The sequence below is a fragment of the Tamandua tetradactyla genome, chromosome X (assembly GCF_023851605.1).
Source record: "Tamandua tetradactyla isolate mTamTet1 chromosome X, mTamTet1.pri, whole genome shotgun sequence".
In the NCBI taxonomy this organism is placed as follows: Eukaryota; Metazoa; Chordata; class Mammalia; order Pilosa; family Myrmecophagidae; genus Tamandua; species Tamandua tetradactyla.
The window spans coordinates 166,095,613-166,118,380 of NC_135353.1; the positions used below are offsets into that span (position 1 = coordinate 166,095,613).

At 47.7% G+C, this 22,768-nt stretch overlaps 2 protein-coding genes across 10 annotated transcripts in view; one reads left to right on the plus strand and one right to left on the minus strand.

Annotated features, from left to right (window-relative positions):
* The window catches only part of GPR143 (G protein-coupled receptor 143), a 112,199-nt gene extending 102,200 nt beyond the window's left edge, over nt 1-9,999 (plus strand). For 2 of the 3 annotated variants that reach the window (XM_077145409.1, XM_077145410.1), the window contains exon 11: nt 8,943-9,997. In XM_077145409.1, coding sequence (XP_077001524.1) covers nt 8,943-9,037 — 95 coding nt within the window. In that variant the 3' untranslated portion in view covers nt 9,038-9,997. Of the gene's footprint in view, nt 1-8,942 lie in introns of all 3 variants that reach the window. The other variant, XM_077145411.1, reaches the window with a different exon arrangement.
* Nucleotides 10,000-15,784: 5,785 nt separating this feature from the next.
* The window catches only part of TBL1X (transducin beta like 1 X-linked), a 329,283-nt gene continuing 322,299 nt past the window's right edge, over nt 15,785-22,768 (minus strand). For all 7 annotated transcript variants that reach the window (XM_077146494.1, XM_077146496.1, XM_077146501.1 and 4 more), the window contains 2 exons: nt 19,229-19,330; nt 15,785-16,199 (listed from right to left, as the gene is read on the minus strand). In XM_077146494.1, coding sequence (XP_077002609.1) covers nt 16,173-16,199; nt 19,229-19,330 — 129 coding nt within the window. In that variant the 3' untranslated portion in view covers nt 15,785-16,172. The remainder of the gene's footprint in view (nt 16,200-19,228; nt 19,331-22,768) is intronic.

Consider the following 22,768-nt stretch of genomic DNA (forward strand, 5'->3'; position numbering starts at 1 on the left):
CTGCTGTTGTGTGTCTTGAGTATATTTTTCATTTGGTCCACAGCATCTTTAATCTCTGTGATATCTGCTATTTTTCTATTTATTCTTTTAAATACCTCTTTATGCTCTTCTAGTGTCTTCTTGATCTCCTTTGTGTCATTAGCCATCCCATTTATTTTACTTAGTAGGGTTATATGAACATCTTTGATTAGTTGGTCCAAAGTCTGTGTCTTCTCTGGTCTTTGAATTTGGGCATTAGGCTGGGCTATATCTGTCTGCATTTTGACATGCTTAGTGATCTTCTGTTGTCATCACAGCATGCAAATATCTTGATTGGTTTACTTTGTAAATTGATTTCCTTCAGTAGTCTAAAGCTTTGTATTTGAGCGATGGATGTGGAGCAGGATGTAGGGTTCAGGGCAGGGCACAAAAGTGCGTTGATGCGTTGCAGTGCAGGTATAGCACAGGTTGGGGGTGCTATACTGGTGCCTTTGAGCATGGGATGCATGTTGCAGAGTTGTAGAGGTGTGGTGCGGGCGCCATGGGTATGTGGTGCACCTCAGGTGGACCTTGGAGTGCAGGAGCAGGGTGCGGTGTGGGGGACACAGAGGTCAAGTGTTCATAGTCCCAGTCTTCCCCTCCATGCATTCCCAAGGGCTCTGGACTTCCATTTGGACAGGGGCACTTTAGACTGTCTGCACCAGCCAGATGGTCACCGGTTGTCTATGTCACAGTTCTTCAGCTTTTGTAACCATGGACTCCCTGTGTGATGTAGAAGACCCTCCTGGGTCACTTACACCCTAGAATCACCATCTCAGTAGCCTTCCTGTCCTTTCTCCAGCTTTTCCATGGAACAGGGGTGAACTTGACCTATCCTATTCCACCATCTTCTCAGAACCCTTTATTCTGCAATCTTCCCAAAGCCCTGGGTCCACCCCTTTGGTAGTAATTTGTGCTGTCTGACTTAAAAAGCCCTGCTTGTTTTGTTTTTTTTTTTTCCCATCAGCCCTGCCCCCTCTCTGCTGGGGCAAAAACTCCTAATACCTTTAATGCTTATTCCAGGTTTATCTGTGCTGGGGGCCTATTTTCAGTAGTCAGAGTTTGTTAATTAATCCCACAAGTGGAGCTTGCTGCTAGTAAAGGCTATTTCCTTTCCCCTTGGGAACCAGGTTGCCACACCCATGGGGAGGGGCGCTGGTCTCCAAGGCTTGGGACACTTACAATTCTGTGTTCAGCTTGTCCAGACTGGTGTATGCTGTATGCCCTAGCAGTTGTTCTATACTGTTCTGGCTGTTTACAAGCTGTTCTGGAGGACAGACTAAATTCCATACCTCCCTAAGCTGCCATCTTGCTTCGGTTTCCCCATGCTAAGATTTTACAATGAGTAAGCTCTTTGGGGAGTGGCAATGCTGGCTAACCTTATTAGAAGCGAGGCAGCCTGTAATCTTAGGTTAAGGTTTGGGCTTGCTAAGTCTCAAGGGTTGGCCTAGGATTGCTCATCCCATCAGTGTTTGAATTCTTTTCCCAATACCATGCTGTCTGGCATTAAGTAGCTTTATATTTATTCTTGGTCTTACCTGACTGAAGCCCAGCCCTTCCATAGAAATCCCACTCGCTGTTTCTTTACCTGTAAAATGGGACTAACCACTGAACCTGCCTAACCGGATTCTGTGCATATTAAATGAGATCTGATGCTATGGGCTTCCATAGTGCCTGTTGCATATTAGGCCTGCAACACATGCCAGCTATACTGCTACTACTGTTACTGATATGTTTACAGTTGCAGATAAAAATGGAGTAAATGGTGGTGAGGAATAGAATTTAAAGGCCAGCTGAGGAGGGGAACTTTTCAGTAGGCCTCGACAGTATCAAAGCAGAGAGATCCGGGCTAAAGATAAGGACATATGTCAGAAAGCAGCCCAGGAGGGTGACACCCAAAGGGCCAGCTCCCAGCACAGGGGCAGCCTTCTTTCCTAAAATGGCCAGGCTGAGACTGAGACAGGGCTTAGGCTTGGGCTCTTCCCTCTTGTTTTCTTTTTCCTTCTTTCCAGCTGCTTGGATTCTGGTCTCTTTAGCTATTCATTGTGCAAGAAATACTTTGCTGCATGTGGAAAAAAATAACCCACAGTTACAAACTAAATACAGTAAATACAGAGAGGCTTCTCCTTACTTGAACTGTCTCCATGGAGCTTGTCATGGCTCATCTTCAAGAGTCTACTTTAGGAATGACTTCCTGGCCAGTAGCTCACATTGAGCCTCCACTGTTAAGTATCTAATGTAGGGTCTGGCACTTTCTAGGCACTTAACGCTAGCTATTGGAATTTCATTGTAAACCTGCATCTACTATATGGTCAGCACAATTTTAGCATGGGAGGGAATACGGGGTTATTCTTGAGATGTATAATGCAGGAAACTCACAAAGAAGTAGGTGCAATACTATATTTTATTTTAAGGCGCCTGTAAAGTGTTAGGGGAACACAAAAAATGCAGCGCTGCATTGGTTTTTGGCACATGGTTAAAGTTGGTGGAGGAAGCATTCCGGGGAGTGTGGCAGGATGCATGAGTGTGGGAGAAAGACACTCCCACACTGGGAGGCAAGGCCAGGAGAGGCGGGGTTGGGGCACCAGGGGGTCCAGTTGGAAGGCCTGGGACCTGGGAGAGCTCCCTCTCCAGTGGGAAGGGGACTGGCAGTGGGTAGAGGGGTGTGACCACAGTGTGAGGGGCGTGACTAGTGGCAAGCACAAGGGCCTTTGGGGAAGCGTCTTGAGTGCCCTGGTAGGAAGGTAGTTAGGACAGGGCATGATGGATGCTGAGGCAGGAGAGCGATGTGAGAATGTGAGGGGTGTGGCCATCCCACTCCCATAGTGCCTTGTTTCTCCCACAATCTGTGATCTGACCCAGTTCCTTGTTTTTCCCACAATTCCTTGTCATTCCCACAATTCCTTGTCATTCCCACAATTCTTTATCACAACCACAATCCTCGTTCCCGTTCATGGTTCTTTTTTCCCTCTTACATGTCTCTACTCTTGTCTATATTTTGTGTTCTGTGATTCTCATCTCCACCATATTCCCTCTCTCTTCCATTCCCAGCCTCACACATGGACTGTCTCTTCTAAAACTACTTCCTACTATTCCCAGTATCATCCACAATTCTCTGTTACCTACAATTCTCTGACCCTTGCATAATTCCCAGACCCTCCCACAATTCCCTATTCCCTTCCACTTTTCTTTTTTCTGACACATCTCCATCCTCATCTAAAATTCATTGTCCTGTTCCATGATTCCCCATTCTACCATGTTCTGCCACTCCTTGGATTCCTAGCCTCAGCAACAATCTTTCCAACAGTTTGCCATGTCACCCAAAATTTCCTGTCCCTTCCACAAATACTTGTCCCTAAAGGTAATTGTAGGTATTACCCACAATTCCAGGAATCACCTACAATTCTCTGTTTCAACAATTACCCAACACTTCTGAAGTTGTTTTCCTTGCAAACATCTCCATTGCCATCTAAAATTATGTCAATGACTCTTTCTCTACCATATTCCCTGTCTCTTCCTTAATTCCTAGCCTCATCCATACTAACCCTCCCGCAATTCACTACATCACCCACAATTCCCGTTACCTTCCACAATTCGAGGTGACACCCACAGTTCCATGAGTCACCCACAATTTCCTGCCCCTCCCACAATTCTGTGTCAACCACAGTTGCAGGCGATACTCACAAAGCAACGTATTACCTATAATTCTCGGTCCTTCCCACATTTCCCTCATCATGCACAATTCCTTATCTCAGCCACAATTCCTTGTCCCTCCCACAAATCCAGGTGATACTCACAAACTTTGTGTGTCACTGACAATTTCCTTCCTCACTGTGTTTCATGTCACACCCATAATTCCCAGTCACTCCCACAATTGTAAGTCGTGCCCCACTATTCCCTGTTACTCCCGTAATTCCAGGTGAAACTCACAGTTCCCTGTCAGAACAATTCCCCATTCCCTTCCACAGCTGTATTTCTCTCACAAATCTCCATTCTTACCTAAATTTATCATCCTGTCCATGACTGCATGTCTCTATCATATGCCTCGTCTTATCCTCAGTCCTAGCCTCTGCCATATCGTCCCTCCCAGAATTCTCTGTAGTTCCCACAAATCAAGAGAAGCCCACAATTCCCGGTCACAACAAAAATTCCCTCTTCCATTCCACAGTTGCTTTTATCTCACACATCTACATCCTTATATAAAATGCATTATACTGTGCATGATTCTCTGTCTCGACATTATGCCCTGTCTTTTCCTCAATCCTAGCTTCCACCATATTGTCACTCCCACAGTTCTGTGTGTCGTCCAGAATTTTCCCCGTCACTTCAATTCAAAGTGATAATGACCATTCCTGGTCACAATTCTCTATTCCCTTCCACAGTTGTTTTTCTCTCTACATCTCCATTCCCATCTAAAATTCATTCTTCTCTCCATGATTCTAGGTCTCTAGACTGTGCCTTGTATCTTCTTCAATCCTAGCCTCTACCATGTTGTACCTCCCACAATTCCCTCATCACCCCAAATTCCATGTGTCGCCCACCATTTCTTGCCACTCCTACAGTTCTTGTGATATCCACAATTCCCTCTCACAATTCCCCATTCCATTCCACAGTTCTTTTTCTCTATAAATCTCCATTTCCATCTAAAATGTGTTATCCTGTTCATGATCCTCTGTCTCTACCATATGCCCTTTACCTCTCACAATCCTAGTCTCCACCATACTTTCGTTCCCACAACTCACTTTGTCACACACAATTCCCTGACCCTCCCAAAATTCTCAGTGACACTCGCAATTCTTGGTTATCCCCACAGTTCCCCATCCCTCCCATTATTCTCTTTCACTCGCACGTTTCTTCTTCACCCACAATTCCATGTCACCCACTTTTCTCTGTCCAGCAATTCAATATGATGCCCCCAGTTCCCTGTCCCTCCCACAATTCATGTACTATGCACAATTCCATCACAGCAACACTACACATTTCCTTCCATAGTTGTTTTTTCTCCCACATCTCCATTCCCATAATTCATTATCCTCTCCATGTTTCTATGTCTTACAACATACACTCTCTTCCTCTCTCCTAGCCTCTGCCATATGTTTACCCCCACAGTCCGTGTTGTCCCTGAGAATTCCTTGTCCTTCCCACAATTCCCAGTGACCTCACCCCACAATTCCATGTCACCCACAGTTCTGGTCACTCCCACCATTCAACCTGATACCCACAACTCCCAGTCAATCCCACCATTCGTGTGAGACGCACAATTCCCTATCACAACTTTATTTCCTTGCACACTGCTCTCCTCTCATACATCTGCATTCCAGTCTAAGAGTCATTATCCTGTCCATTATTCTGTCTCTACAATACGCCGTCTCTTCCTCATGCCTAGCCGCCGCCACATTGTCCCTACTGCAGTTCCCTTTGAATCTCACAATGCCGTTTGCTAACCACAATTCCCGTCACTCCCACAATTCCCCATCGTTTCATCCCCACAATTCACACTGTCATCCACAACTCAGTGTCACTTCCACCATTCAGTGTGATATAATTCTCAGTCACTCCCACCATTCAAGTCCCACGATTCCCTGTGACAATTTCCTTGCACAGTTCTCTTCTCTTACACATCTTCATTCTTTCTAAGATTCATTATGTTGTCCGTGATTCTGAAGGTACAATATGCCCTGTCTTTGCCTCATTCCTAGCTGCCACCATAGTGTCGCTCCCACAATCCCTTGTGTCTGTTACAATTCCCAGTCACTCCCATAATTCTTGGAGATACAATTCTCGGTGCTTCCACAATTCCATGTTCCTCCCACAGTTTAAAATATACCCACCAATCCCTGTTCTCTCACAATGCATGTGATACCCACAATTCCCTTCACCTCCCACAATTTAAATATACCCATGAATCCCTGCATCTGCAGCACTCCTTTCATCTCCCACAATTCTGTGTGTCGCCGACAGTTCTCTGTATGTCCCACAATGCCCTGCCACTCTCAGGGGGCCCAGGAAGCAGGGGCTTGGAGCCATGAGGTCACTGCATTTCCAGGGCCACTTGTCCCATAGCCACAGACTTTGCACCGACAGGGGATTAGTGGGTAGTCCCCCCCCCCCCCTCGGCCTTGCTCAGCCAGCATAGCCGCTCCCCCCGGGGCCTGCAAGGTGGGAGAGAAAAGCCCTGGGTCCCAGACCTGCTGTGGAGGCCCAGCCCGAGCACCCAGCATTCCCGGCAGCGGACAGGCTCAGCAGCTGAACTCCAGCAGAGGTTTTTCAGAAAAAAGTTGTTATGGCACTAAAAAAGGGGTCCCGGGGTGGGGCTGGGGAGTGGAAGCACGAGAAATTCTTCAAGGCCCCGAGAGCTAGACTGTGGCTCAGGGGAGGCCGTGGGGAGGCCATGGGGAGGCGGCCTCCTCCCGGACCCTGGCCATGAGATGCCTGGGGACACAGCGGCCAGAACCTTTGGAAAAGCACCACAGAAATTGCTTACAAGTTCCCATGAACCCAGGATGCCGGCATAAGTGGTCGGTGACCCTGTGGGAACCCTTTCTTTTTGAAGTGCTCCCAGCCCCTCTGGCAGGAGTGTTCTGGAACTGGAAGGCTCCTCTAGAATTCTTCCCAGCTGGTCCCTCATTTCCAGAAAAAGCATCTTCACTGCCCCAGCACATTGGTCTTCTACTGCCCTTCTGGTATGCAACCCAAACTCTTGTGCAGGACTTGGCTGTAAGGCCATAATAGCAGTCCTCCCCAGACCTTCTCAACTCCTTTACCCTCTTCCCAGAGAGCATTGCATGTACTCTGACTTCCTGACTACTGGGGCAGACCCATCTGAACACAGCCCTGGGGAAATTTCTGGCCAACCCTCCTCCCCTCACAGCCCAGAATGGGGTTTTGTGAGGGAGAGACATCACTGAGTCTCATTTGCCTTCCTGCCATCACCACCCACTTCTGTCACTCGGGTTTTCCTACAGCTTTCCAAGCCACCTCTGTCCATTGCCAACTTATCATCTGCTCTTTTCAATAGAGTTCTAATGTCCTCTCTTTTCTTCCATAAGTGCCCTCTGCTATTGTGCACAGGTGTCCTTAAACCTGTTGGTCTCCACCTTTTCCCTATACATCAGTCTCAGTGGCAGTTCCCAGCTCCTAGAACAGTATCCATGGGCCACTGGGACCCCTTGGGCCAGATGCTGCGCAGGGGACTTGGGATGTGATGGGGACCTCCCTGTGGGGGCAGATGCAGAGAATGAAAAACACAAATGGTTATGTAATAATAGGTTAGATGATAGTCTGTGAAGAAAACCAAGTCAGGGAAAGGGCTGGGGAGGGTGGTGATTTGTGAGAGGTGTCCTGGAAGCCCCCTGAGGAGGAGGTAGCACTGAGTTGAGGTCTGTGTGAAGGGAAGGAGTAAGCAGTGAGAAAACATAGACACTTTCTAGGCAGAAAAAAGATAGGAATAGAGATGTGGGGGGCAGTGTGTGCACCTCCCGGCATCCCCATTGTGAGGCAGGGCTAAGCCTGGGGGTGAAAGGCCAGTATGGCTGAGGGTGGCGAGCCAGCAGGTAGAGGGGGGAAGAGGTACCCACATTAACAAGTCCTCTTGGTTTGGCTGGGGGGGGGGGGGGCACATCCAGGAGGTGTGCACAGAGAAGCTCCTGAGCATTTGTGGGGTGAAAGAATGTTTCTGACTTCTGTTCCAAAAGGGTGCCACACGGTTACTCTCTGGAGGACGAAGATTTTATTCACTGTTGTGTCCCTTATCCTCTCATATTGTGTCCTGTGTACTTTCTGTATGCCACCTCACATTCCTCCTGGAGAGGGGAGAGGGTAAAATTCATTAATAAAACCAGTGGGGCCAGGGGACAATGACAAGGAAATAAAAATAAGCCAGGTAGAATTAGCCTCACAGCAATTAAAAATGGGCTACTAGTTTGATTCTGAGCTTCCTGGTAGGGACTTTAAAGAGAAAAATGTGATCAGTTTCACTCTTAATTATCCTCAAGAAAAACATACCAGTTGCTCATGGAAGCACAGCTTTTTCTGAAACTCAGGCTTAGACAAAATGTCTTCTGAGATTTCTCATGAAGGGGAGACTGAAGACATTGAGAATATCTGACTCGACATGTATGTTCTGGGATTAAAACAAAACCCAAAGAACAGTCATCACTTGATCTGCCTAGAGTCCCAGTTTATGAACCAAACAAAGACGTTCATTTTGGCAGAGATTTATCAGGTGTGCACGTGCCACGTGGTTATTGTACACTTAAATTAGACCTTGCAAGGTAGGGAAATGGTCCATGGGTGGAATTGAGGTTATGGGGGGAGAGCTGTTTGCTATAAAACCACGTGGTATCAGTCCATAAAAAGAAGGTGGAGGTGACTTACTTTTCCAGCATATGGGGGTCTGACTCTGTTCAGGTGGTGCTGAAGTTGAACACAGGTGCCCAGGCAGCTGGGGGGGGGGGGGGTCCTTGTGGCCTGAGTCATGGCACCTGTGGAAGCTCACTATACCCTCGTGCTCCAAAACCAAACAGCATGGGGGCAAGCACCCGGGACCTTCCCTAAGCCCAGGGGTGCAGTTTCCCAAGGCCTTGGCCTAGCTGGGCTGTCCAAGGTCCACAGTCACTATCCAATCCAGAGGGTTCATTAAAGGGATGCGGGGGCCTAAGAATGGACGTGGGGCGTGCAGCCATCAACCTGGACGCTTTTGTAGGATTTGTCTTGTCCTTTGGGGGTGCTTTAATCAAATGCAGGGAAAAGTATGAAGTCACTATTTTTTTCCAAAACAGACCTCATGAATGCTAGGACCATAACCCCGAGGTTGGGTTGTCAAATCGCAGTGCCCTGTGGAGTACCAAGAACATTTTCTCAGGTTGTGGAAAACCTTCTCAGAACATGCCCATCATGGCAACTCTTTCTCCTTTTCTCTCCAGGTTCTGACACCAGCACGATTGAAATCCATGTTGCCAGTGGGTCCCATCATGCACACGAGGCTGACTCAGCTCCAGGAGCCCAGGGAGACCCATGAGAGGGGCTGTGGCAGACTCAGGGGCTCGGGCCTCACACTCCTCAGACTACACTTCTCCCTCCTTAGAAGCACGTTCCGCCTTCCCATCCCTTCTCTGCCATGTGCAGCACCCCCGAACCCCTCCTGTTACAGAGCTTCTTCCTCTTGAGACTAAAGAAATGACCCACGAGACACTGTTCCTTCTAGACCAACCCCACTGCAGCTTCTAACCTTTTGTTTGCCGTGAGGAGTCTTTGTGGCTGGCTGGGCTCTAAAGGTAGTGAAATAAACCACGTAGTCATTACTGAGCTCCCTGCCTGGCCTGGCTTATCTGGCCAGCACCACTCCCCCATGCTTGGTCAGCTCCTGGGGCCATGCAGTGGAATGGGAGCCAGCAGATGAAAGGGGACGCCAGGAGGTACACAGCGTGTTCCTCATGGGCCACTGGGATCATTCTAAGACTCCAGGCTCCATGCTGCTGAACAGTGAGTGACAGAGGCTGCGGAAGCCTTGGGCCCTGACTACAACTTTTACACCCAGATCACTGCCTGGGCCACCATCTCTCCATTAGTTAAAGCCTGTATTTACAAAAAAAATTTTTTTAAAGCCTGCATTTGTATGTTCATGTGTGTGTATATGTACATTTCTGTATTAACTTTGAAAAAATGCCGTAGCAAGTATTGGAGGTACAAACAACCAGGTAAGTATGCAGAAAGGCGAGACATCCTGCTTTCTGAAACTGTTGCCAAGAGCTCTGCTCTGTTGCACCTCTCATAGTATCAAGATAAGGATTCCTTTTCACTCTGAGGAAAGTACTAGAAGCTTCTGGATTTGTAGTTTTGGAGAGTCAGTCTAGATGGATTCAGAGGTGCCCAGGACTCTCTGCTTAACTGTTGCTGTGTCTTCTTCTAAGAACAGACTTGAGGTAAATCAAGTCACCTCACCTCCATCAAGATGGCCAAATGGCTGGGAAGTTTTAGTTTGTCTAGGGACATTTGCATCCTCAGCAGTGGCATTCCTCTGCCCCCCCCCCCCCCCCCCCCCGTCAGATCTTCCCATCTGGTAAGGCCCACCCCCACACCTCTGGAAACAAATCTGCTACCTCCTCCCCTTGCAGGGCCAGCAAGGTCCATGTTGCGGCCGAGCCCATTGGACACATCTTCCAAATCCCCAAGCGAGAAACCAGGGCCCAGCTGAAGCAGGGGCTGGGCACAGTAGAACTTCTGGAGAGCAGCTGGTAGAGGGCCTGTCCTGTTTGGGTGTGCTTCTTAGGATGGGCTCATCTCCAGGAAGGGGGTGTGGAGAGTGCCCACTGCCACCTGTGGCCTGTTGAGCCTCCTGGAATCAATCCTGCAGCCTGATCTTGGTTGACATTCCTGTTGCCTCCATGCCTGCTTCTCTGGCCCTCCCAGCATTCTCAGAGCTACTCAATATCCTTTCCATTTATTCTTTTTTGGCTTCCATTAGATACTCAGATTCTGAAACTTGCAAGTGAGAACTCTGATTGGTTTGATAACCTAGTTACCTTGCCTCCTGCTAGATGGGCTACCAGCCACCACCAGCTGGTCCCCCATGGCTCGGGGATGTTGACTGGCGTGAGCCAAGGGGGAGAGGGGGACTTCTAATGCCTACTTAGCAGGCACTGAGCTAGGCCCTCGGGAAGCAGACGTGAGTTATTAGACCCGGGGTGCATCAAACCAGTCTGGCTAATAAGATAACTGAGCAAACAAATGAACTACAACCGACACCACTTGGCTTTGAGCACTTTCCTGCAGAGGCTGGTTGCTGCAGGGACCTGCATTCACAGGAGTTCGTCCTGTTGCCATTTTCAAGGTGGCAGGCACGAGTGTGTTTGGATGCTGCAGAGAACGTGCCTGTGGAGAGCCAGTGATGATGGAGGAGAGAGGGGACAAGCGCAGGAGGGGGCCTCTGAAAGAGTGAGAGGGAAATGGGGACCCCCGCCGGGTGTCTGGGCTGACCCAGAGTGGGAGGGAGGGGAAGGCAGTGCACAGGTGGGAGGGGTCCCTCTGACACTATCCATTTGCTTTTAACGTACTGGCCAGTTTACAGGTTCTGTTTATCACACCACACAATTCCGTCAGCTGCACACCTCGGCTGTTTTGGAGTGCAGCCACGCCCTGTCAGCAGAGTCCTCTGAGGAAGGAGCCTCTGCCCAAGGTCAGTCCTGTTCCCAAGCAAAGCCACTGCCTTTGGGCATTTCCCAAATGCCCCATGCGCTCCCTGCTACCTGGCTTACCTTGCTGTGGATTTGACACGTCTGAGGAAAGAGGACCCAGATTGAAAAAAAAAAAATTCAGCCAAATTGTGCACCTCTGTGAGGCGGTATACAAGAGACCCCCACTGGTCCTTCTGCTCCTGCCTCCTCCCCTCCCCAGGCGTTTCACAGAGTGATTTCCTGGTTTCCCTTGATCACAATCCAGTGTTTACAAGGGCACAGGAAACTTCCTGTGAACACGAGGAGTGTTCCTAAATATCCTTTTAAACAGCACCAAGTTGTGGGCAATTTCTAAAAAAAATTGCTGAGTAAGGTGAGGCTTAGATCCCCACAATGTTGAACATTAAGTGGGAGCCTTAGCGGATGGAAGAAAATATATTTTGAATCTCTGCAGTAAGACTATCTATTTGAAGACAAAAGTTATATAAAATCTTGGGCAATACACCGTCCCAGTAATTCCCTCTCTGCTGTAAAGAAACCCATTTAAAGCTCTTCCTGCCACCAGGTTCTGCCTGTGGTCTCAGCCACAAACATATTTATGCTGGATGACTGCTCCAGGCTTTCCTGCTAGCCCTGCAGCCTGGGCTCAGAACTTGACCCCAAACTCACCACATGGGAACATGCTGGATCAAGCAAGCATGTAGTAAGAGACAACTGAACAGGCTGTATTCCAGGCGATGCTGGGGGACAGGGCAGACCCTTTCTGTGGATAAGTTATTCAATGTTCAGCCTCAAACTGCCAGTTTGAGACCTGCATTTGGGACTGGTGCTTCCAGGAGGCTGAGTCAAAGGTGCCACAGGTGAAAACTACAAAGAGCCATGCCCGGCTCCCAGCAGCCACCCCAGGCACACAGGTGTTGGCTTTGCTCTAATGCAGTCACAGGGACATACTAGAGGAACATGGCAGCAGGACTTTGTGATTCACACAGCGAAACTCTGGACTAAGAAAGAACAGGGGCCTCTACTGAACAGCTGTCTCTTAACCTCTCTGAACCTACTACCTCTTTGTAACAAGGGACTGATGCAATTATATAATTCATTAGGTTAGATAACACCTATCAATTAATGAAAGTGGCACACAGATGTTAACAAATGTTTGCTAACTGTTGGTATGTGTAGTACAGAAGGAAATGTTAAGAGTTACCTGGTTCCTGTACCTTTTGAGTCTTTGGCTGACTCAAACGTAATCCTTGAATGCAAAGTCTCAGAGAACCAACCTGCTGCGAAGAGAAAATTTACTTGCTTTGAATTTTAAAACAGCTCACCTGGAATAACACGATGAGGAGGCGGCACACTAAGAAACAGCTCCCCTTTCTCATAACCTGGGGCTGCTCTTACTCCTGAATTAGAGTTCTGTTCCCTTTTCCCTATTTGTTTAACTCAGCAATCTGGGAAAAAGGCCCTCAAATTCTTTTCCTCCTGAGAAAATGCAGTATATTTCCTCTTTATTCACTGCCACCAATGTGGACACAAGAGCGAGCCGGAGAAAGCACATCCACCACGTTCTCTAATATCAAAATAGAGCAATTTATTCAAGACACTGAATATGATCTGTTGATTCTCTCTTGAAACAAATGAGCTACGACACACAAGGTGATTCTGTTTTCAAAGAGCGTGAAGGTGAGTGGGGGTGGAACGGAGAATGAAATTGGGCCAATGTTGATTTAACTGAATCTGGAAAACGCCAACAGAGAACCAGGCCTGGCTGCACGTCTGACACAGACAATAAAAACTGCAGAAGCCAGAATTCAAACTTCAGGGAGTGGCAGAAAGAATAGCTCTGCATTCAACATGAAACACAATAAAAAAAAATAAAAAGCCAAACGAAAGGTTAAAAAGGAGAAAAACAAGGAACGAAGCAGACCCTTACATATGACAAAGTGCACTTCACTTGGCTCCATGATCTATCTTTTCAAAGACAAAGTCAAGCCCTACGCATGTGAGCTGGGGGTCAGAGTGGGTTTAACCCGGCCCGGCCCTTTCCCTCTCCCACAGGCCGCGTCCTTTCACAGGTGGGTGGGGGCTCTTGGTCACTTCAAACCCAACTACTGAGTCCGTAAAGGATCACTGTGTTTCATCTGCATTCAGAATCACGGTTGAATTTGGTCACTACAGAAGCATTACAACTGTGAAGAGCAGTAAACAGTCAAACAAGAACGATGCACATGGGCTGCCCCCTTGATTTCAAAAGATGGGGCTGCGGACACTGTGGTGGCAGGGTGGATGCTGGCGTGCAGACATGGGCACTCAATAAACAGCTGTTGCCCGAGGTGTGTCTCTGCTGCTGGGGGTGTCGCTGTGTGCGCCCCGTCTTCTGGCTTGGTCCCCTGGGGGCCAGCGGCAAGCTGTTCTCTGCCCCATGGCTGGGGTGGTGGGAAGGCAGAGAGGTGGCCACAGCCTTCCTTCGTCTCGGGGTGGGGGGCCCTCTATTGTGCACAGGGATGGTTCTGCTGTGCCCTGGCCTCGCAGCCTTTGGCTCCAACCTAACAATTCTGGAGGGAGAGCAGATCACCAGGAGGCTAAAGAGCACGCTTGAGCCAGACCCTGGCCACCTCTGCTCCTCTGAAGACTGTCAGGCGGCTCCTTCTAGTGCAGCCACGCTCACAGACTGCAGCTGTTCTTGGCCTGGCTTGACCATGGGCTGACCCTCAAAAGCTGACGTTCTGTACAGACAAATACATTTTTATCTGGAAGGAGTACAGATGGTACTCCGTCAGACCTGAAGAGTTCTTGGGGCAGGAATGAGCACCTTCTCCGGGGAAGCCTGCCACCCTCACAGGCGGGAGTAGCGGCTCTGTACACCTCTGGCCTTCTCGGTTAAGTGTTTAGGTAACAGAGCCCTTTTTTGCTCTTCTGCAGACAAGCTTGAAAAATTCAACCACCCAGGTGGAGGTCAATTATTCATCGGAGAACAATCAATCCACCCTGGCTTTGGTAGCTGGTCCTGGCATATTCTGAGTTCAACTGGAAGCCCTTCCTCGTCCCTGAGGATTGATTTTCAGTGCCACAGATGACCACCACCCCGGCTTGTCGCTGGAACACACCCAGCTGAAACCTACCCCCTGCCAGCTGCTTCCAACAACCCCAGACCCCTGACCAACCTGTCCAGCCTTTCCTATGGCTGCAGGCAAGCCCATGAGAGAAGAGGCTTTCCCCACTATAAATTTAAAAAAACAGGTCAGTGTTGGGTTATGACAAAAAAAAAAAAAAAAGAAAAAAAGAGCACAAACCTCACCTGATCTCATGGAAGGAAACCCCTCTAGGAACACAAAGCTGCATTTAATGTTTAAAAAACTGTAAAAAGATTATTTTAAAAAACGTTTCTCCTAGTCTCCTGTCAAGAGAAAGAAATTGTAAAGACAGCAGAAATTATTACTGACGTTCTACCTATACAATTCATGTTCAGGACCCAGCAGCTTCTTTTCACATCTATTTTTGTGATGAGACCAAATCAGACCATGGCGCCTTAGGTCAGCTTTGCAAGGACCAGCCAGTCATGTTCTTGGTGGCCTGAGCGACGGGAGTTTAACTGCTGGGAAAGATGTAGCTAGGAGGTAACACTGAGCCAGGCTTCCACTCTGACGGCTCCTTCAACACCTTTTGGTTTGGGAAATGCTTCTGCAAGGTCAGAAGGCAGTGTTCTTTCTTTCCCGCCGGCTGTGACAGTGAACACACACCAAAAGATGCACTTTCTCTTCTTTGGACCAAAACTGCTGGAATTTTTCTCATGGGTTGCAGAACAATCTCGTTGCTAACCACAGGACCGACCTGTTTTCCACCTGGCATTTTCTTGACCACCTTTCGTGAAGCTAAAGAGAGGGAAAGGGGAAAGCTACCTCAGACCCTGCCTGTGTATTTTCAAAAATTTTAAAATATGAATCACACAAAGCTGTCTATGTCTGATGGCCATTTTAAAATTGTTTAACATAAAAATAATTTTTTTTTCAAAAATACTCCGGGCTCTTTCTCTTATAAGTCATTTTTTTTCTCATGTAAAAATCTCCCTGCCCTGCATTCTTACATAAAGCACTTATTACACACTCAAAGTGCCCTTGCGACGCTAAGATCTGAAGCAACTATATGAAAGGGACAGAGAGAAAGTGAGCAAGGGGAGGGAAAGGGAAGGCAGGATGGTGCAGAGGGGGAGAGAGAAAGCTGTCCATCAAAGATTTTGTCCTTGTGTCCACCTGGCTACATCTACTGAGGGTGTACTGAAGAGTGAAACAAAACCAGAAGAAAAAGGCAGAGGGGACAGGGAACAACAGAGGAAAGAGGCGACAAACCCCAAATAAACAGTATCCATCTCAGCCTGAGGCCCCCAGACAATAGGATTCCAGGTGATAGAAAAATCACTGAACAAAAAAAAGATTCTAGAAAATAGAAAGTGTTGGGCTTACAAAGTTGCACATTTCATCGGTAGAAACCGGTCTTTGAACGTCCTTTGCGAGAGCAACTGTAGTGTCCAAATTGTAAGGAAAAAAAAAAAAAACACCACAAGGAGGAGGATTTTCTTTTCCCCTTTTGGTTTATCACAGCATTTTGCCTTTTTGTTTTTTTTGGCACAGCTTCTTTTTTTTTTTTTTCCTTTCAGCCATCAGGGCCTGTCCGATGGAGCAAACCATGCACTGTCTAGCTCTTGGCTTCGTGTTCCCCAGGCAGAATGTCCCAGGCAGAAGCCATCCTTTCTCCCCCCCACCCCATAACATGACTGTGGTTTTGTTTGTTTTTAAACTTCTTGATGAAGATTACAAAAAAATATAGACTCCTGTGGCCAGGGACGACTTGATTTCAAAGTACACTCTAACGCAAGTCAGGTTCACACAGTTTTGGAGCTGATAAGGATTGTGTTGGAAGAGTGTGGCAAACCCACACACTCACTGCTGGTCCATTAGAATTCTTTTTTTCTACAGCATTTTGTGTTTACTTCCGCAGATCTAACACACACACCTAGAAGGAAAAAGAAAAAGCCTGTTATCTTGAGAGAAAGAAAACAGGCAGATATATTTAGAAGGGCAAACTACAGAGCATAAGGCCAGATCCCCACTGTTCTTATAAATGAAGTTTTATTGGCACACAACCATAGCCACCCATTTATGTATTATCTACAGCTGCTGTGCCAGTTTGAAATTGTTGGGTACCACAGAAAAGCCACATTCTTTAATACTGATTCAATATTGTTGGGTGGAATCTTTTTAATTGTCTCCTGGGAGATGTGACCCACCCAATTGGTGGGACCTTCTGATTAGGTGGGTTCCATGAAGATGTGCCTCCACCCATTCAAGGTGGGTTGTTTGCTGTCCTTTAAGAGGGAACCATTCTGGAAAAAGCTTCAGAGCTGACACAGAGACCTTTGGAGATGCAGAAAGAAAACACCCCCAGGAAAGCTGTTTGAACTAGAAGTCAAAGGACCAGCAGCCGCCAGCAACATGCTTCCCAGATCAGCCTTTCTTGAGCAAAGGATGTATCTTTCTCTTGATACCTTAGCTGGACATTTTTATGGCCTTAGAACTGGAAACTTGTAACTTAAATTCTCTTTCTAAAAGCCAACCCATTTCTGGTATGTTGCATTTCTGGCAGCATTAACAAACTAAAAACGTTGGTTTCATGCTATAAATACAGAGGTGAATGGCTGTAGCATAGACCAGTGTTGCTTACAAAGCCAGAAACGTTTACCATCTGGCCCTTTAGGAAAATGTTGGCTGATGCCATTAAATTATTTGATAAAAGGAAGTTTATTTTCTTTTCTCTCTCAATAAAAAATGTACCACCATTAACAAAAATCCAGTAACAGGAAAATATTATGAGAGAAGAGATCAAAATCACTCAGACTTTTTCTAAAGACAGTTTACATAGTTATCAACCTCATGGATTTGTGTGTTTAATTTCCCAAGTCTTATTTCCAAATTATCACCACTATGGACAAAAGATGAATCATAATCCCAAGAGGGGAACGACTTACCAATTCTCAAGGAACTAATCCACCCAGGTGTTCATGAGCAGACAGTGACTGACCAGCTCCTACCCGTGGCACGTGTCCTAGTGCTAGGGAGCCAAACCCCTGCTCACGCAGCGAGGGCAGTGTAGACCAGTAGTTCTCAACCAGGGTCGATTCAGACCCCCAGGAGACATGTGACAGATGACTGGAGACATTTTTGACTGTCACAGCTGGGGAGGCCAGGGATGCTGCTGTGTATCCTAGAGTGCACAGGACCGTCTCCCACTACAAAAAACTGACCCAGCCCCAAATGGCAATAGTGTCCAGGTTGAGAAATTCTGTTCTAATGGTACAGACATCAAGAGGAAGGCTCGCTACTTCCCACAGCTTTAGTAGACAGGAGTTTCTTGGGCGGTCACATTTGTGCAGGTGCCTGATCACTACACAGGAGTGCGCAGTCAATGGGATCTGGGAAGGCACACTTCATGTGAGGTAGCTGCGTATCCACATGCTCTGGGGGTTGAGGCCTGCTTGGGATGCTGGGAGGACAGCAAAAAGGCAGGGTGGGTGGAACAACTGAGTGTGGCTCTCCATAACCTTTTGGAGAATTCCTATGTTGTGCTCTCTTCTGGTTGGGAACTGTGGATTTTGCTAGCATGTAGCTATTTGTGTAAAATACGTCCATCCACTCTGTAGCCTCTCACGTGCGGTTACGCAAAAGGGCCTGATCTGAGAAGCAGTCGTAACTGGCAAGCTAGCTTCTCTGTCTGAGTTGCAGAAAGCTGATAAGCCAACGATGTGCACAACCAGGAAGCAGCCCCCTCGTATGCAGCCCCCAAAGCAGCCCAAGATTAGAAAATAAAAGAAGGGAATCTGCATCCAGAGTGACTTGTAGGCAGGCCCAGAGAGCTCTGTCCCCTGGCACAGTGAGGATGTACCTTGGAAGGGTGAGATGGGCTTTATTAGCTGGGTAAAATAGCCAAGCACCTGACAAACCAAACCAAACCCAAGCAAACAAACAGGGGAAGATGAGGTCAAGGGCCATGCTGGGCCTGGAAGGGTGGGGGAAGGAGCCATCAACCAGGCACTCCGACCCAAAGCCTACCAGGCTGGGTAGACAACTAAGCCCAGGCACGTGACCTTTAAGAACGTTTGGGGGCCTTGCTGACACTTGAGTACCTGGCCAATTTACTCCCTAACAGCTTAGGGCAACCCCAAGTCCAGGGTATCAGAAAGGTGGAAATGTCTCACAGATTCAGAGTAGGGCCCATGGAGACCCCAGAGACCTAAGGAATGAAAAGGCAATGTCTTTACCTGCAGAGGGCCAGGCTGAGGGCACAGGCCTGAAGGTAGGACAGGAGGGACACGTTTTCTCAACACAAGGGACCTTGGGCCCGCTACTTCTTTGTTAGGGGAGCTGTCCTGTGCACTGGAGGGTATTTGCAGCATCCCTGGTCTCTACCTACTAGATACCAGCAGCCACTCCCACCCAGGACAACACAAAATGTCCCCAGATCTTTCACAATCGCTCCTGGTTGAGAACCACCAGTTGAATTATAAAACTGCTGCCTGGAGGCGGGGCCAAGATGGTGGCTTAGTGAGGAGTGGGATTTAGTTCGTCCTCTAGAGAAGCTAGTAAATAGCCAGGAACAGTACAGAACAACTGCTGGGGCCACATCAGTGACCGCACACACAGCGTACCCCAGTCTGGACCAGCTGCGAGCCCACCTAGAACCGTGAGTTCCCCAAAACTGCTGCCCAGGATGGCATTCTGAAGGGGATGAAGAGATGGCCCGTGCCCAGAAGCGGTGCCAACCTACACTGGATCCAGCCCGGAAGTTTTCTTGATACACTCTGCATCTATCGAGTGCCTGTTCTGTGGCAGGCACTGGGTGAGGCCATCAGACGCTGTGCCCATTAGATCCATGTAAAGCAACCCCCCTGGAAACCTAACCATCCAATCCTACTCAGGTGTCAGCTGCTTTGCTTCTCCTTCTCCCCAGCCCCGGTGGGGATCCCCAGCAACCTGGGAGCTGCTTACAGAGCCGTCGGACGCGCTGGCGCCCACTTTGTCTCCTCGTGCGTTCCAGCAAACCTCAAAGATGCCGCCAGTGCCTCGGTAGCTGTGGACGAGGCTTCCACTCTGCAAAGCAAGCATGTGTCACTCCAGGTCACCTGCAGGGGTCAAGTGGGCAAGCCCTGCCCTGCCCCAACAGAGTGTCATGGACCTTTTCAAACACATGGGGAGGTTAAACTAATTGTCAGGAAACACCTTTGGTGACAGTTTTGCTCCTGCTGTGGGGGAGCATAACTGACCTCCAGCTGCCCTCTGAATTCACCACATTTTTGCAGGGGACATGCCCCCCAGAGGCTGCTCCCAGCCAATGACAAGCATGGCAGGGATATTAAGGCAGGGCTTGTCTGATGGGCCCCCTATCAGATTTGCCAGAACCTTCTCCAGACCTATGCTGCAATCTTCCTGGTTTCCCGACCTTCCCAGGGGTCCAACTGGCCTCTTAGTCTGTGTTCCCACTGGCTATTCCAGGGCTCCCTCCCCTTTTCCATCACAGGTGTTTCCCCTGATATTTTCTTGCATGTCTTGTGCTGGGTGTTTGCTTCTTGGAAGACCTGAACTAACAGAAGGCACACCTCCAGCACCACTTGTAGCATGGGCTTTGAAAATTGCTCTTTGATGACCAAAACTAAGGACTAAACATATTAACATGGTGTGCTGGTTTGAAAGGAAGTATGCCCCCTAAGAAAAGCCATGTTTTAATATAAATCCCATTTCTTAAAGGTAGAATAATCCCTATTCAATACTGTATGTTTGAAACTGTAATGAGATCATCTCCGTGGTTGATGTGATTTAGTCAAGAATGGTTGTTAAACTGGATTAGGGGATGACATGTCTCCACCCATTTGAGTGGGTCTTGATTGGTTTACTGGAGTCCTATAAAAGAGGAAATATTTTGGAGACTTAGAGAGACTCAGAGAGGGCAGAGAATGCTGCAGCACCACGAAGCAGCGAGTCCACAAGCCAGTGACCTTTGGAGATGAAGAAGGAAAATGCCTCCCGGGGAGATTCATGAAATAGGAAGCCAGGAGAAAAAGCGAGTAGATGACGCCGTGACCGCCATTTGCCCTTCCAGCTGAGAGAGAAGCCCTGACTGTGTTCGCCATGTGCCTTCTCACTTGAGAGAGAAACCCTTAACTTCATCAGCCTTCTTGAACCAAGGTATCTTTCCCTAGATGTCTTAGATTGGACATTTCTTTAGACTTGTTGTAATTGGGACATTTTCTCGGCCTTAGAACTGTAAACTTGCAACTTATTAAATTCCCCTTGTTAAAAGCCATTCTGTTTTTGGTATATTGCGTTCCGGTAGCTAGCAAACTAGAACAGATTTTGGTACCAGAGAAGTGGGGTGTTGCTGCTGCAGTTCGCAAATACCAAATATGTTGGAATGGCTTTTTAAATGGATAAAGGGAAGATTTTGGAAGAGTTGTGAGAAGCTTGATAGAGAAGGTCTAGAATGCTTTGGAGAGACTGTTGGTAGAAATGTGGACTCTAAAGATACCTCTGATGAGGCCTTAGAAAGAAATGAGGCACGTGTTATTGAAAACTGGAAGGAAGGTGATCCTTGTTTTAAAATGGCAGATAATCTGGCAAAGTTGACTAATGGTATTGGCTGGAAGGCAGATTTTAAAAGCCATGAACTTGGATATTTAGCAGAAGAGATCTCCAAATTAAATGTCGAAAGTGCAGTCTGGTTTCTCCTTGCAGCTTATAGTGAAATGCGACAGGAAAGAAATAAGCTGAAAACTGAACTCTGGAGTAAAAAGAAACCAGAAATTGAGGTCCTGGAAAATTCTGGGCCTACAGAAAGGGAGACTACAGAGTATAGTGTGGATTTAACCAAATGTGGAACCAGCCGGCCATTTCAGAGAAAGTCAGGATCGGACATGGAGTTATCCAGGAAAGATTTGTGGAAACTCCTTATGTCTAATGGGCATGACCCAAGGCTACTGCATAGAAAGCCAACGAGAGTGCTTTGGGACCTGTATAAACAGAGCCGCTGCCAGTCTGGACTGGGGGGTTCAGAGAAGGGACACATTGGAGGAAAAATAACTTCAGAGGCAAAACCGTGGAGGCTGAGGTCTGAAGTCAAGAAGCCTCGGGCCAGGAGAGTGGACCCACCCAAGCCCGTGGAGAGGGTGAGTTTGCCCCAAAGGCAGAAAATGGGCCTTCCACCTCATTGCAGTGGAAGAGTCATGCCGCCTCAGGCCTTGGAGAGGGTGAAGCACATTTCTTGGGGTTGGGGGAGAGCCTGGCTGCCACCACATGGAGGGGTTGAGCGTGTGCCCCGGAGATGGCAGAGATCCCGGGTGCGGCCCCAATGCTTGGAGAGGGTTGAGCCGAGAGAAAGGTGGTCTCCCCAATATCTCCTAAGGTTGCATTCAGAGAGAGGAAGGCGTAGGCATTTGGAAAGGGTGAGACTGCCACTTTCTAAAGCCCTGAGGATAAATGACTCTCAGACTTTGAAATCTAATGGACTTTGCCCTGTAGGTTTTCGAAAATGTATGGGTCCGGTGACCCCTGTGTTCCTTCCTCCCTATGGAAATGCATATACATATCTTATGAATGTTCCTCCTTTGTATGTTGGCAGCAAATAATTTGTGAGTTTTCAAAGGTCCAGAGCAAATGGAGAGAATTTTGCCTTAGGACAGACAATGCCTGTAACTGACTTGATGAGATTTTATACTGTCTCTAATTTTGTACTTCATTGTATTGCTACTGAAAGGTTTAAGGTTTCTGATAGTGTTATGAAGTTAATGTATTTTGTATATGGGAAAAACATGTCTTTTTTAGGGGCCAGAGGGTGGAATGTGCTGGTTTGAAAGGAAGTATGCCCCCTAAGAAAAGCCATGTTTTACTATTAAATCCCATTTCATAAAGGTAGAATAATCTCTACTCAATACTGTATGTTTGAAACTGTAATGAGATTATCTCCCTGGATGATGTGATTTAGTCAAGAGTGGTTGCTAAACTAGATTAGGGGATGACATGTCTCCACCCATTTGAGTGGGTCTTGATTAGTTTCTGAAGTCCTATAAAAGAGGAGAATGAGAGACTCAGAGAGAGCAGAGAATGCTGCAGCACCACGAAGCAGAGAGTCCACCAGCCAGCGACCTTTGGAGATGAAGAAGGAAAATGCCTCCCGGGGAGCTTCATGAAACAGGAAGCTAGGAGAGAAAGCTAGCCGATGACACCGTATTCGCCATGTGCCCTTTCAGCAGAGAGAGAAGCCCTGACTGTGTTCGCCATGTGCCTTCTCACTTGAGAGAGAGACCCTGAACTTCATCGGCCTTCTTGAACCAAGGTATCTTTCCCTGGATGCCTTTGATTAGACATTACTATAGCCTTGTTGTAATTGGGACATTTTCTTGGCCTTAGAACTGTAAACTTGCAACTTATTAAATTTCCCTTGTTAAAAGCCATTCCGGCTTTGGTATATTGCATTCCGACAGCTAGCAAACTAGAACACATGGTATAAAGTTAAAACCCCAATTATTTTCTGGATAG